The sequence below is a fragment of the Staurois parvus genome, unplaced genomic scaffold, assembly GCF_062004578.1.
Source record: "Staurois parvus isolate SC_StPar_1 unplaced genomic scaffold, SC_StPar_1.0 ptg001227l, whole genome shotgun sequence".
NCBI classification, from domain to species: domain Eukaryota; kingdom Metazoa; phylum Chordata; class Amphibia; order Anura; family Ranidae; genus Staurois; species Staurois parvus.
The window spans coordinates 350,437-363,162 of NW_028319023.1; the positions used below are offsets into that span (position 1 = coordinate 350,437).

Genomic DNA, 12,726 nt, shown 5'->3' on the forward strand with positions numbered 1-12,726 from the left:
GTAACGCGTAAGGGGAGCCTACGCACGCCTTGACGTCACGCTGTCGGAGCATCGTGGAGCTCCGGCAGCCACTACATCTGACAGGACAATAATACTGGTGTACAGTGGAGGAGCAGTTTTTTCTTTGGTGGAGTCGTGATCATCTTCTGCCATCTAGTGGATTTTCTTTGCCTAGCTTTGTATCATCCTGTGGACCTTCATTGATCAAGGGAATACATCTACCCTCTCCATGCTGATGACTACTTTATGAATTCCATCCTTACTACACTGCATTATTTATGTGCACTTCTGGTTAGTGTGCACTGTTACCCTAGGTCACCTTAATTGGGACTTTTTATGATCACTTTTTATTGTGTCACATTTAATTTTTAGCGCTGCACTTTTATTTTATTTTCATGTGAGGATTTTTTTGGTTATCCTGTGTGCTTCAGCTGCTTGTCTATTGAAAGCGCTCACTTTTTTGCTCTCTGTTTTATATATATAGTTTTCACACACAGTTATGGTTCTTTACCCAACCAGCTCTCAGGATAACTTAAACGATGTTACATATGTCCCCAGCCAAATGGTGGGGATTGTATTTCGCATGTGTATTTTCCTAGTCCTGAAACTTGTTGTCTTTAACCGTACTTTGATAACATGTACTGTTTAAAAATCCTCAATAAATAACATTGAAAATTAATAAAAAAGATTACAAAAGAATATAAAAAAGAACAGAATAGAAAAAATAGAATAGAGGAAATAAGAACAGAATAGAAAAAAACAGAGTAAAATAGAATAGAAAATAAAGATATAGAATAGAGAGGAATAGAATCAATAAGAGCAGATAGGAAAAGATTAGAATAGAAAATCAAATAATAGAATAGAAAAACAATAGAATAAAATAGAATAAAACAATCTTCCGCAATTCAAATTGCATACACATGGCTCAAAAAAAAGAAAGGAAGACTCTGCAAACCCATCAGATCCCAATGGGGAGGAATCTCCTGCTGGATCTCTATACTGACATGGACGGGGGATGGGTGAGGAATGTAAGGACGCCCCATCGTTTGATGGAAATGATCGACCTACAGAGGACTGAATTCACAGACACCCCGAAAATCAAAGTGAAGAAATGATGCAGCAGGCGAGTCCATGTTGGTGAAATGTCATTGCAGCAACTCAGAATGGTCCTCAGTAGTCTGTGTGGCCCCCATGTGCTTGTCTGCATGCCTGACAACATCGGGGGAGGCTCCTAATGGGACCACAGATGGTGTCCTGGGGGATTTCCTCCCAAATCTGGACCAGGGCATCACTGAGCTCCTGGACAGTCTTAGGTGCAACCTGGTGGCGTCGGATGGACCGAAACATGACATCCCAGAGGGGTTCTATTGGATTTAGGTCAGGGGAGCGTGGGGGGCATTCAATGATATCAATTCCTTCATCCTCCAGGAACTGCCTGCATACTCTAACCACATGAGGCCGGGCATTGTCATGCACCAGGAGGAACCCAGGACCCACTGCACCAGGAGGAACTCAGGACCCCCTGCACCAGTGTAGGGTCTGACAATGGGTCCAAGGAATTCATCCCCATACCTAATGGCAGTCAGGGTGCCATTGTCTAGCCTGTAGAGGTCTGTGCGTCCGTCCATGGATATGCCTCCCCAGACCATCATTGACCCACCACCAAAACGGTCATGGTGAACCATGTGACAGGAAGCAGAACGTTCTCCACGGCTTCTCCAGACCCTTTCATGTCTGTCACATGTGCTCAGGGGAACCTGCTCTCATCTGTGAAAAGCACAGGGCGCCAGTGGTGGACCTGCCAATTCTGATGTTCAATGGCAAATTCCAATCCAGCTCTATGGTGCCGAGCAGTGAGCACAGGGCTCACTAGACGACGTCGGACCCTCAGGCCACCCTCATGAAATCTGTTTCTGATTGTTTGGTCAGAGACATTCCCACCAGTGGCCTGCTGGAGGTCATTTTATAGGGCTCTGGCAGGGCTCACCCTGTTCCTCCTTACACAAAGGAGCAGATACCGGTCCTGCTGATGGGATAAGGACCTTCTACGGCCTTGTCCAGCTCTCCTAGAGGAACTGCCTGTCTCCTGGAATCTCCTCCATGCTCTTGAGACTGTGCTGGGAGACACAGCAAACCTTCTGGCAATGACACGTATTGATGTGCCATCCTGGAGGAGTTGGACTGCCTGTGCAACCTCTGTAGGGTCCAGGTATGGCCTCATGCTACCAGTAGTGACACTGACCCTAGCCAAATGCAAAACTAGAGAAAAACAGTCAGAAAAGATGAGGAGGGAAAAAATGTCAGTAGCTACTTACCTGACCAGATCCATATCCCAGGAGTGTCATGGACTCGATGCGACTCAGATTACAAAGTCTTCCTTTCATTTTTTTGAGTAGCGTATTTATATCCTCTCCCAGCCCAGGTCATATATCCCTACTGATCCTCCTACAGATACATACATTGTCAGGTCATTCATCCCTACTGATCCTCCTACAGATACATACATTGTCAGGTCATTCATCCCTACTGATCCTCCTAAAGATACGTACATTGTCAGGTCATTCATCCCTACTGATCACCCTACAGATACGTACATTGTCAGGTCATTCATCCCTACTGGTCCTCCTACAGATACATACATTGCCAGGTCATTCATCCCTACTGATCACCCTACAGATACATACATTGTCAGGTCATTCATCCCTACTGATCACCCTACAGATACATACATTGTCAGGTCATTCATCCCTACTGATCACCCTACAGATACGTACATTGTCGGGTCATTCATCCCTACTGATCCTCCTACAGATACGTACATTGTCAGGTCATTCATCCCTACTGATCACCCTACAGATACATACATTGTCAGGTCATTCATCCCTACTGATCACCCTACAGATATGTACATTTTCAGGTCATTCACCCCTACTGATCACCCTACAGATACATACATTGTCAGGTCATTCATCCCTACTGATCACCCTACAGATACATACATTGTCAGGTCATTCATCCCTACTGATCCTACTACAGATACATACATTGTCACCCAAATCCCTCAGATGTAATTCATTCTTCTGATCTCTTTCCAGCTCTGTGTAGGAAGCCGAAGGAGAAAATACTGACAATGGATCCAGTGAAGACAGTTTATAATATTGGGGATACAGTGACAGTAAATTGTTCGGTTGGATATCGGCCATCTCCATCCTCTGTACGATGTGTGAAGAGTGGAACCTCCATTGGGTGGGATAATCCTCCACAATGTATAGGTGAGTAGTAAACCTCAATATACAGACTACAGGAACCCAGATCAACCAATCAGCAGCCACCTCTCTTTGGTGTGACTCATCTAAACTGATGTAACATAAAACCTGATTGGTGCATTGCCCTCTACACCTCATTCCTGTCTGTACGGCCTTATTACATACATAGCCCTGTATATTAGATACACTTTGTATAGTGAACATGGGAATACTGGATGCTGTCCAACTCAATCTCCATCTATCATTGTAATCAGAACCGATATCAGCGAACCCCATGGGGGGGGGGGTGTGATTATACATTGGGGACATAATATACCTTCCTGGACATTCGGTGTAAAATAGAAATTAAAGGCAAAACAGTTGTATCCGTTGTTCATTGAGAACAAAAGCCGACAGCCACTAGGGCAGGACGTTCCTCATTCAGAGAGGATTGTGAATGAGCGGAGCGGCCGGGCAGGCGGAGCCCCGAATGGCTGCATGTTTTTAAAATTTGACAGCTAGCAGGGGGGAGGGGTGGAGAAGATCCCCCTCTAGCTGTCAAAAAGGGGGAGCGGAGAGGAGAGGGGAGGGGCTGGTCCATTCATATTATGTTACATGTTACATGCTGAATATTGGGGTAACATGTTATGAAAGGTGAACTTATCCTTTAAAGGCAATAATTAATAAAAACATACCTACCTCTCTGTAATGGTTTTGCACAGAGCAGCAGCAGGATTCTTCTCTTCTCGGGTTCCCCACCACCACTCCTGGCCCCTCTCCCACTGCCAAGTGCCCCAGTACAAGCAGCATTCAATGGGGGTACCCAGGCAGGTGTGCTCCCAAGCAGCTGCTCTGCATCTCCATTCACACACAGGGCTGTGGCTCGGACCCACCCCCTGTCTCTCCTCATTGGCTCACTGGTTGTGGCTGACAGCAATGGCTCCTCCTCAGCCAATGAGCAGTGAGGTTCCCTGAAGAGCTGAGGATCTTGTGCAGATCGCTGGATCATGATGGGGCTCAGGTAAGTATTGGGGGGGGTATGCTGCACAGAGACAGTTTTTTACCTTCATCCATAGAATGCAGGAAGGTAAAACCCTCGAGCCTTAACAACACTTTAAGAACCTTTTCTGACACCTGAAAGGAAATATGACTAGAATGTACCCTTCAGTCCCCTACATGTCCCAGGTCATGGCTCCTCACATATCACAACTCCCCTCCACTCTTCTTCTATGAAGGTCATTACTAGAACATCCAGCAGGAAGCCCTCCGTATGGAGCAGACAGATCCCAGGAACCTCCCATAATGAGGAGGTCAGACCATGGTCCATAGACCACTGAAAGGTCCCATCAATGGATCCGTCCCATCACACACAATCACTTTACTCCTCACACTGTATATCATGTATAATCATCTGCTTTTATCTCCTTCTTCCACAGCTCAGTGTAAGAAGCCCACCATAGACCATGTGGACAGTCTCTCCATAGACTATGAGTATTATTATAATGGAGAATCAGTGGCAGTACGGTGTAAATCTGGATATTATCCATCATCTAACACAATGAGATGTAACAACCCCCGCACGTCCAAGGAGTGGACTCCTCCCACTGTTACCTGTACAGGTGAGTACAACATGTGACACGTCCATCATATACACAGTATGAGAATAGCACTATGTACAATATATTCAGAACAAATATACATATCCTTCCTTCATAATATACAATGTAATATCTGCTTCCACTTTGCCATGTGGCCCGGAGGATTCTGCCCCCAATCTTGAATTTAGCTGAACAGAGCATGCTCCAGCCGTGACATCACACCCCCACTACACACATTGCCCTACCCCAGTGAGATCCGACCCCCTCCACTACACACATTGCCCTACCCCAGTGAGATCCGACCCCCTCTACTACACACATTGCCCTACCCCAGTGAGATCCCACCCCTCCACTACACACATTGCCCTACCCCAGTGAGATCCCACCCCCTCCACTACACACATTGCCCTGCCCCAGTGAGATCCCACCCCTCCACTACACACATTGCCCTACCCCAGTGAGATCCCACCCCTCCACTACACACATTGCCCTACCCCGGTGAGATCACACCCCCTCCACTACACACATTGCCCTACCCCAGTGAAATCCCACCCTCTCCACTACACACATTGCCCTACCCCGGTGAGATCCCACTCCCTCCACTACACACATTGTTCTACCACAATGAGATCCTACCCCCTCCACTACACACATTTCCCTACCCCGGTAAGATCCCACCCCCTGCACACACACCTTGGTCTACCCCAGTGAGATCCCACCCCCTGCACACACCTTGGTCTACCCCAGTGAGATCCCACCCCCAGAACACACATCTTGGTCTACCCCAATGATATCCCACCCCCTGCACACATGCCTTGGACTACCCCAATGAGATCCCACCCCCAGCAAACACCTTGGTCTACCCCAGTGAGATTCCACCCCCAGCACACACACATTGCCCTACCCCAGTGAGATCCTACCCCCAGAACACACACCTTTGTCTACCCCAGTGATATCCCACCCTTGCACACACACCTTGGTCTACCCCAGTGAGATCCCACCCCCAACACACACACCTTTGTCTACCCCAGTGAGATCCCACCCCCTGCACACACACCTTGGTCTACCCCAGTGATATCCCACCCCCAGCACACATGCATTGGTCTTTCCCCAGTGAGATCCCACATCCAGTGCACACATTGTTCCCCCCCCCCCCCCAGTGACATCCCACTTCCAGCGCATACATTTGTCTTTCCATAGTGAGTTCTTCAGTTAGTTTCCACACAGTTCCCCACTCTCAGCTCATTACTTCCCACCTACTCAAGGAACTTCCTGTCTTTAGGAGCCTCTTCCTGGAGGTAGGTTAACTCTTTTGGGAGTGCAGGCCCTGAAATCTGGGTTGGGGGTTCATTCCCACTAAAATATCTCTCCAAATTCTAGGTCCCAATGGAGAATTTACTAACTCAGAGAGGATTATAATTCAGTCTCCTCCTCTCTGACTGGACTACCCCAAACCCCACACTCTACACTGGTTCTGGACCCCTGAGAACATCACCTGCATACAAATCATCCCTCCTAGGGGGACCACAACCCAAACATAAGTGACATATAGACCCTGATTTACTATTGTTCCTAGGTGCATTTCCGTGGGCTAGCGTCTACTTTTTAATAGCAACCGTCTACTTTTAGAGGGCAAAGACCTTTACTAAACAACAGCGTCTACAAGTAAACACCAAATCAAATTTACTAACTAGACACAGTCCAGAAATCACACCCAAAAAGCAGACGTGCTAAGAAGCACTTCTAACACCATGAAAAATCACTGCAGAGACATGTTCACATTGAAATTTGCTTTGCCAAATATCAGGACTTCACTTTAAACAATATCTAACATTTCAAAAAAATTTTAAAATGTGTAAAAAATCGTTTTTTTAAAACTAGTCACAGTAAAAAACTAGATGCTTTTCCAGCGTCTTTGGCCGATATAAATGCGCATGTGCAGAACACATTTTAGACGTCCTCTGTGGGCGCTTTCTTTTTAGATGCTGTTCAATAGTAAATCTCTGTGTGGAGTCCTCTGACAGATGGCACTCGGTCACATCTACTGTGTGTGGAGTCCTCTGACAGACGGCACTCGGTCACATCTACTGTGTGTGGAGTCCTCTGACAGGCGGCACTCGGTCGCGTCTCCTGTGTTTGACAACCAGCACTCGGCATATTTTTATGTATTCTCATTTGATTTCCTGAGTTCTAGTGAGTCTATTTTTGTTTCTTATCCTTTATAATTATTTCTGTAATGATTTTACTTTTTTCGAAGGTCTAGATATTTATTTTGACAGCTGAATGTAAAAATAAAGTTCTGCAATAAAAAAAAAAACTGCGTGGGGTCCCCCCTCCCATCCATACCAAGCCCTTCGGGTCTGGTATGGATATTAAGGGGTAACTCCATGCTGAAATTAAATAAAAAACAGCGTGGGGTTCCCCCCAAAATCCATACCAGACCCTTATCCGAGCATACAGCCCGACAGGTCAGGAAAGGGGAAGGGACGAGTGAGCACCCCCCCTCCTGAACCATACCAGGCCACATGCCCTCAACATGGGGGGGTGCTTTGGGGCAAGGGGGCTCCCCACAAAGCACCTTGCCCTTATGTTGATGGGGACAAGGGTCTCTTCCCCACAACCCTGGCCGGTGGTTGTTGGGGTCTGCGGGCAGGGGGCTTATCAGAATCTGGAAGCCCCCTCTAACAAGGTGGCCCCCAGATCCCAACCCCCGTACGTGAATGAGTATGCGGTACATGGTACCACTACTAATTCACAAAAAAGCAAAAGTGTAGTGTAAAAAAACACAGTACAGGGTCTTTGACAAGTCCTTTAATAAAACAATGTCCCCCGAAGTAGATCCAACATCAATCATGATGTCACAGCGGCGACCCGAAAAAAGAAAAAAAAAGTTCCGCTCTCGACGGAGGCTACCAGCCTTATGCAGTGAGCCAGGGTGACAGCACTTAAATAGGTAAGGGGCGGGGCCATCCAGGGACATCATCCGATTACCCCGCCCCATGGAACATCATTAATGTCACATGGGGTGGGATCACATGCTTGATGTCCCCGGATGGCCCCGCCCCTTACCCAGCCGGGGACATCAAGCATGTGATCATACCCCATGTGACATAAATGATGTTCCATGGGGCAGGGTCACTCAGATGATGTCCCTGGCTAGCCCCGCCCCTTACCTATTTAAGAACTGTCAGCGAGACTCACTACATAAGGCTGGTAGCCTCCGTCGGGAGCGGAACTTTTTTTGGGTCGCCGCTGCCTGACACTGTGATTGATGTTGGATATACTTCGGGGGACATTGTTTTATTAAAGGACTTGTCAAAGACCCTGTACTGTGGTTTTTTTACACTACACTTTGTTTTTTTTGTGAATGAGTAGCGGTACCAGATTCTGATAAGCCCCCCGCCCGCAGACCCCCACAACCACCAGCCAGGGTTGTGGGGAAGAGGCCCTTGTCCCCATCAACATGGGGACAAGGTGCTTTGGGGGGAGAGCCCCCCTGCCCCAAAGAACCCGCCCATGTTGAGGGCATGTGGCCTGGTATGGTTAAGGAGGGGGGGCCGCTCACTCATCCCCCCCTTTCCTGACCTGCCGGGCTGCATGCTCGGATAAGGGTCTGGTATGGATTTTGAGGGGAACCCCACACCATTTTTTTTTTTAATTTCGGCGTGGAGGTACCCCTTAATATCCATACCAGACTCGAAGGGCTTGGTATGGATGGGTGGGGGGACCCTACGCCGTTTTCTTTAAAAAAAAATTATAATTACCTACAATGCTCTTACATTCAACTGTCAGTGGGGAACTCCGCCGACAGCTGAAGCATGAACGCTGCATTGGTTTTCACTACTAAAACGCTGCATGAGTTGATAAAATAACTCATGCGAGATTTTAGTAGCGCAGCCATGTGTTAATGTTTCAGCTGTCAGCAGGATTCCCCACTGACAGCTGAATGTAAAATAATTCCTGTCAATTAAATAAATAATTAAAAAAACAGTGTGGGGTCCCCCCTTCCATCCATACCAAGCCATTCGGATCTGGTATGGATTAAGGGGTAACTCCACGCCAAAATTATTATGATAAGCCCCCCTACCCCAAAGCACCCCCCCATGTTGAGGGCATGTGGCCTGGTATGGTTCAGGAAGGGGGGGGCGCTCACTCGTCGCCATTTTTTTTTATTTTGGCGTGGAGTTACCCCTTAATATCCATGCCAGAACCGAAGGGCTTGGTATGGATGGGAGGGGGGACCCCATGCCATTTTTTATTTATTATGGTGCTGGTTCTTAAATGTAATTCTCCCTTTTTTTCCTTCACTATAGCTCAGAAATTCACCTGTCACTTCCCCTCCCCCCCAGCTAAAAGAGAAAGTTTTCTTGGAATTTATATCCCTAAAGGAAACAATGTTTACTTTGAGTTTATTAAAAGATACAAAGTTTTCTGTAACTTCGAGGAAAGTGACTTCTAAGCTTGTGAACTATAGTGAAGAAAATAAAAAAAGGCGGCATTTGCATTTGAAAATCAGCGCCGACATACACTTTGTATTATAAAAAAAATTATTAACAATTGTGTAAACCGAGGCATTATTTTCAATGGATTTTCATTCGTAAACTGAAAATTACATTAACCGAGGTGTTGGGACCCCGAGGTACGCCTGTATTAGTATTGCAATCCTTTGTATTGGGATACATAGAACCAACATACATCAGAATTGGTAACATAGCACAATATTTGTGTCACATTGGAGATATCTGGTAGTTACACTGACCTTGCCCAGGGACCTAGGATTGATTCACACCACAGAAATACAGGCAGGATTAGTGTTCATCAGCTCCGTGGATTAGTGGTTAGCACTGCTGCCTCACAGCACTAGGGTTGTGGGTTTGAATCCCAACCATGGCAATGAATTTGCATGATCTACATGTGGCTACCCTAACATACATGTGCTGGTGGCAGCATCTCTGCTTTCTGTCTAAATGATCCCTAGAATGAGGCCTTGTCTGTTCAAACACCTTTAAAGCTGCACCTTATGTGAATGTCAAACGATGGGATGAGATAAGGGCCTGGACTAATGACTGATTGGATAATGCTGGTTTGCACTCCATCCCTTTTGGGAAGGTTTGTCAAACCATGAGAAGAGTGAGCGAGAGAGAAAAGGATTAAAGAAAAAAATAAAATAATGGCATGGAGTCCCCCCCACATCCATAACAGACCCTTATCTGAGCATGCAGATACCGCATGCCTTCAAAGATTTATTTCCTTTGTTGAATTGCCTGCTTGGTTCACACTAGATGCAATTTAAATTTTGTTTTTTTTCACCGTGTTTTCTGTAGATTTACCAACGAGTTATTGCATTTTCAATTGTGTTTTGCATTGCGATTTCTATTGTAGTCTATATGTGAAATCACTACAAAATGCTGAAAAAGTTAGACAAGAACTACTTTTGAAATTGTGTTGCAGCAAATCGCTTACGTTAAGACACTCACATCCACATTCATTAGATCTGATATCATTTTACTAAACAACTCGTACCCTCCCTCATCATCTCACGCCTCGACTACTGCAACTCCCTTCTCACTGGCCTCCCTCATCATCTCACGCCTCGACTACTGCAACTCCCATCTCACTGGCCTCCCTCATCATCTCACGCCTCGACTACTGCAACTCCCATCTCACTGGCCTCCCTCATCATCTCACGCCTCGACTACTGCAACTCCCTTCTCACTGGCCTCCCTCATCATCTCACGTCTCGACTACTGCAACTCCCATCTCACTGGCCTACCCAAACAAACGCTATCCCCACTCCAGTCTATCCTGAACTCAGCGGCCAGACTCATCCACCTCACCAACCGCTCCACATCTGCCTCCCCCTCTGTTATTCCCTCCATTGGCTCCCGATTGCCCAGCGCATCAAATTCAAATTACTAACTCTGACATACAAAGCCATTCATAACGCTGCCCCAAACTACATAACTGACCTGATACCCAAATACCACCCTATCCGTGCCCTTCGCTCCTCACAGGACCTCTTACTCTCTAGCTCCCTGGTCTCCTCCTCCCACGCCCGACTGCAGGACTTCTCCAGGACTTCCCCCATCCTCTGGAACTCCATACCCCAATCCATCAGACTGTTACCTACCCTCCTCACCTTCAGGCGCACCCTGAAAACCCATCTCTTCAGGGAAGCCTACCCCACCCTTACCTAGCAGCTGATCTCCTCCACTCCTCCTACCACTCCATCCCCCACAGCCATCTCCTCCTGTGCCACCTTCCTCTCCCTCCTAGATTGTAAGCTCGAAAGAGCAGGGCCCTCAAACCCCTCGTGTGTTGTACTGTTATCGTTTTGTCTCCTATTCTGTCCCCCTCGCTATTGTACAGCGCTGAGCAAACCCTTTGGCACTATATAAATACTGTATAATGATAATAATATCAGGTACAATTTCAATTCCCAAATTGCACCTGAAATCGTGCACCCTGGATGCGACTTCGCATGCGATTTGCATGCCCTGCGACTTGCAAATTGCATGCCAAATTGTACCAGATGTGACACCTAACACCACAGTCACATCTAATCCGATTTGGAAATTGGGCAACTTACAGTGAAGCCGCATTCAGGGGAGGACTGACCATTCGAGCACTCAGGCACTGCCCGAGGGCCCAGGTTCAGTAGGGGGCCCCATGAGATGCTCCTGGTACCTTTCATAGGCTTTTTTGGGTGTGGGCGAGGACACAGGGGCCCCATGATCCCCTATTGCCCAGGGGCTCCATAAGTTGTCAGTCCGCCCCTGGTCGCACGATTTCAAAATCAGATTGTATGTGAACGAAGCCTATAGTGGACAATAGGGTGCGACTTGGCCTACAATTTACAAGTCGCCTAGCATGCAAATCGCATGCCAAATTGCACCCAATGTCACTGGGGGCCACCCCGGTCACATCAAAGCAGATTTTGAAGTGGTGGGACTTACACTACGGTCACATCATGAGACTTACAGTGAAGTCACATGAATTCAAAGTCGGGGGACATGCTGATTTAAAGTGTGATTTGCAACACATCTGACACAGATGTCTCTGCAAATCGCATGAAAAGTAGTTTATTCATTACTTTAGAAATTGTTGCGGCTCCAACCAAGTTTGAACCACACCAATATGAACGCTCTAATAGCGGTCACATTGAGTGCGACTTGGCATGTGATTTGCATGACATGCAACTTGCAAATCGTATGCCAAGTCGCATTCTATTCTCTGCTATTAGAGCGGTCACATGGGTGTGTTTCCGACACTGATTTCTATAGTAGTACATGTACTACTTTTGTGGCAATTTGCATAGATATCTGTGTCAGATGTCTTGCAAATTGCAAGGAAATCGGCATCTTCACTGTACGTCGCACAATTTCTAAAACGGCTTTGATGTGACCGCAGTGTAAGGCCTTTTTATGTTTGATTTCCTGAGTGTTTTTCCAATTTATTGGACTGCCTTAACTCATGCGATAATCTGGAGTGAATTGTGCCCATAGGGCCAAGAAATATTACCAATAGGGTTCCCTTTCACATCCCTGTTCAATGTTCTGTTGTATGCTGCACAGGTACACGTCACTGTGGCTTTCTTTCTGACTCTGATTTGTGGGGCCTGTATACCAAGGGTTAACGCAGGTGGGAAGAGGATTCATCAGGTGTAACCACTTTCTCTGACCAAATGAATGACAGTGGTGGGTGTGGCCTATGTTATATAAAAAGATGCAGTAGTGGGTGATGTTTGCCTTGTACAGGTACATTATTTTCTGCAAGTCCTTGGCTATGGTGGTTTGGGGAGGAAGAGATATTGTGGTTGCTCCTGTCAACACCTGTGGTGGTGAGCTCTTAATCCACATCTTGGGGTTCCACAGGGCGTGGAG

The 12,726-nt window shown here is 46.8% G+C and overlaps 1 protein-coding gene across 1 annotated transcript in view; it reads left to right on the forward strand.

Annotated features, from left to right (window-relative positions):
- The window catches only part of LOC149438005 (receptor-type tyrosine-protein phosphatase kappa-like), a 197,632-nt gene that overhangs the window by 46,214 nt on the left and 138,692 nt on the right, over positions 1 to 12,726 (forward strand). The window contains exons 2-3 of the mRNA XM_089660339.1: positions 3,096 to 3,272; positions 4,682 to 4,864. Of these exons, the coding sequence (XP_089516465.1) occupies positions 3,096 to 3,272; positions 4,682 to 4,864 (360 nt within the window). The remainder of the gene's footprint in view (positions 1 to 3,095; positions 3,273 to 4,681; positions 4,865 to 12,726) is intronic.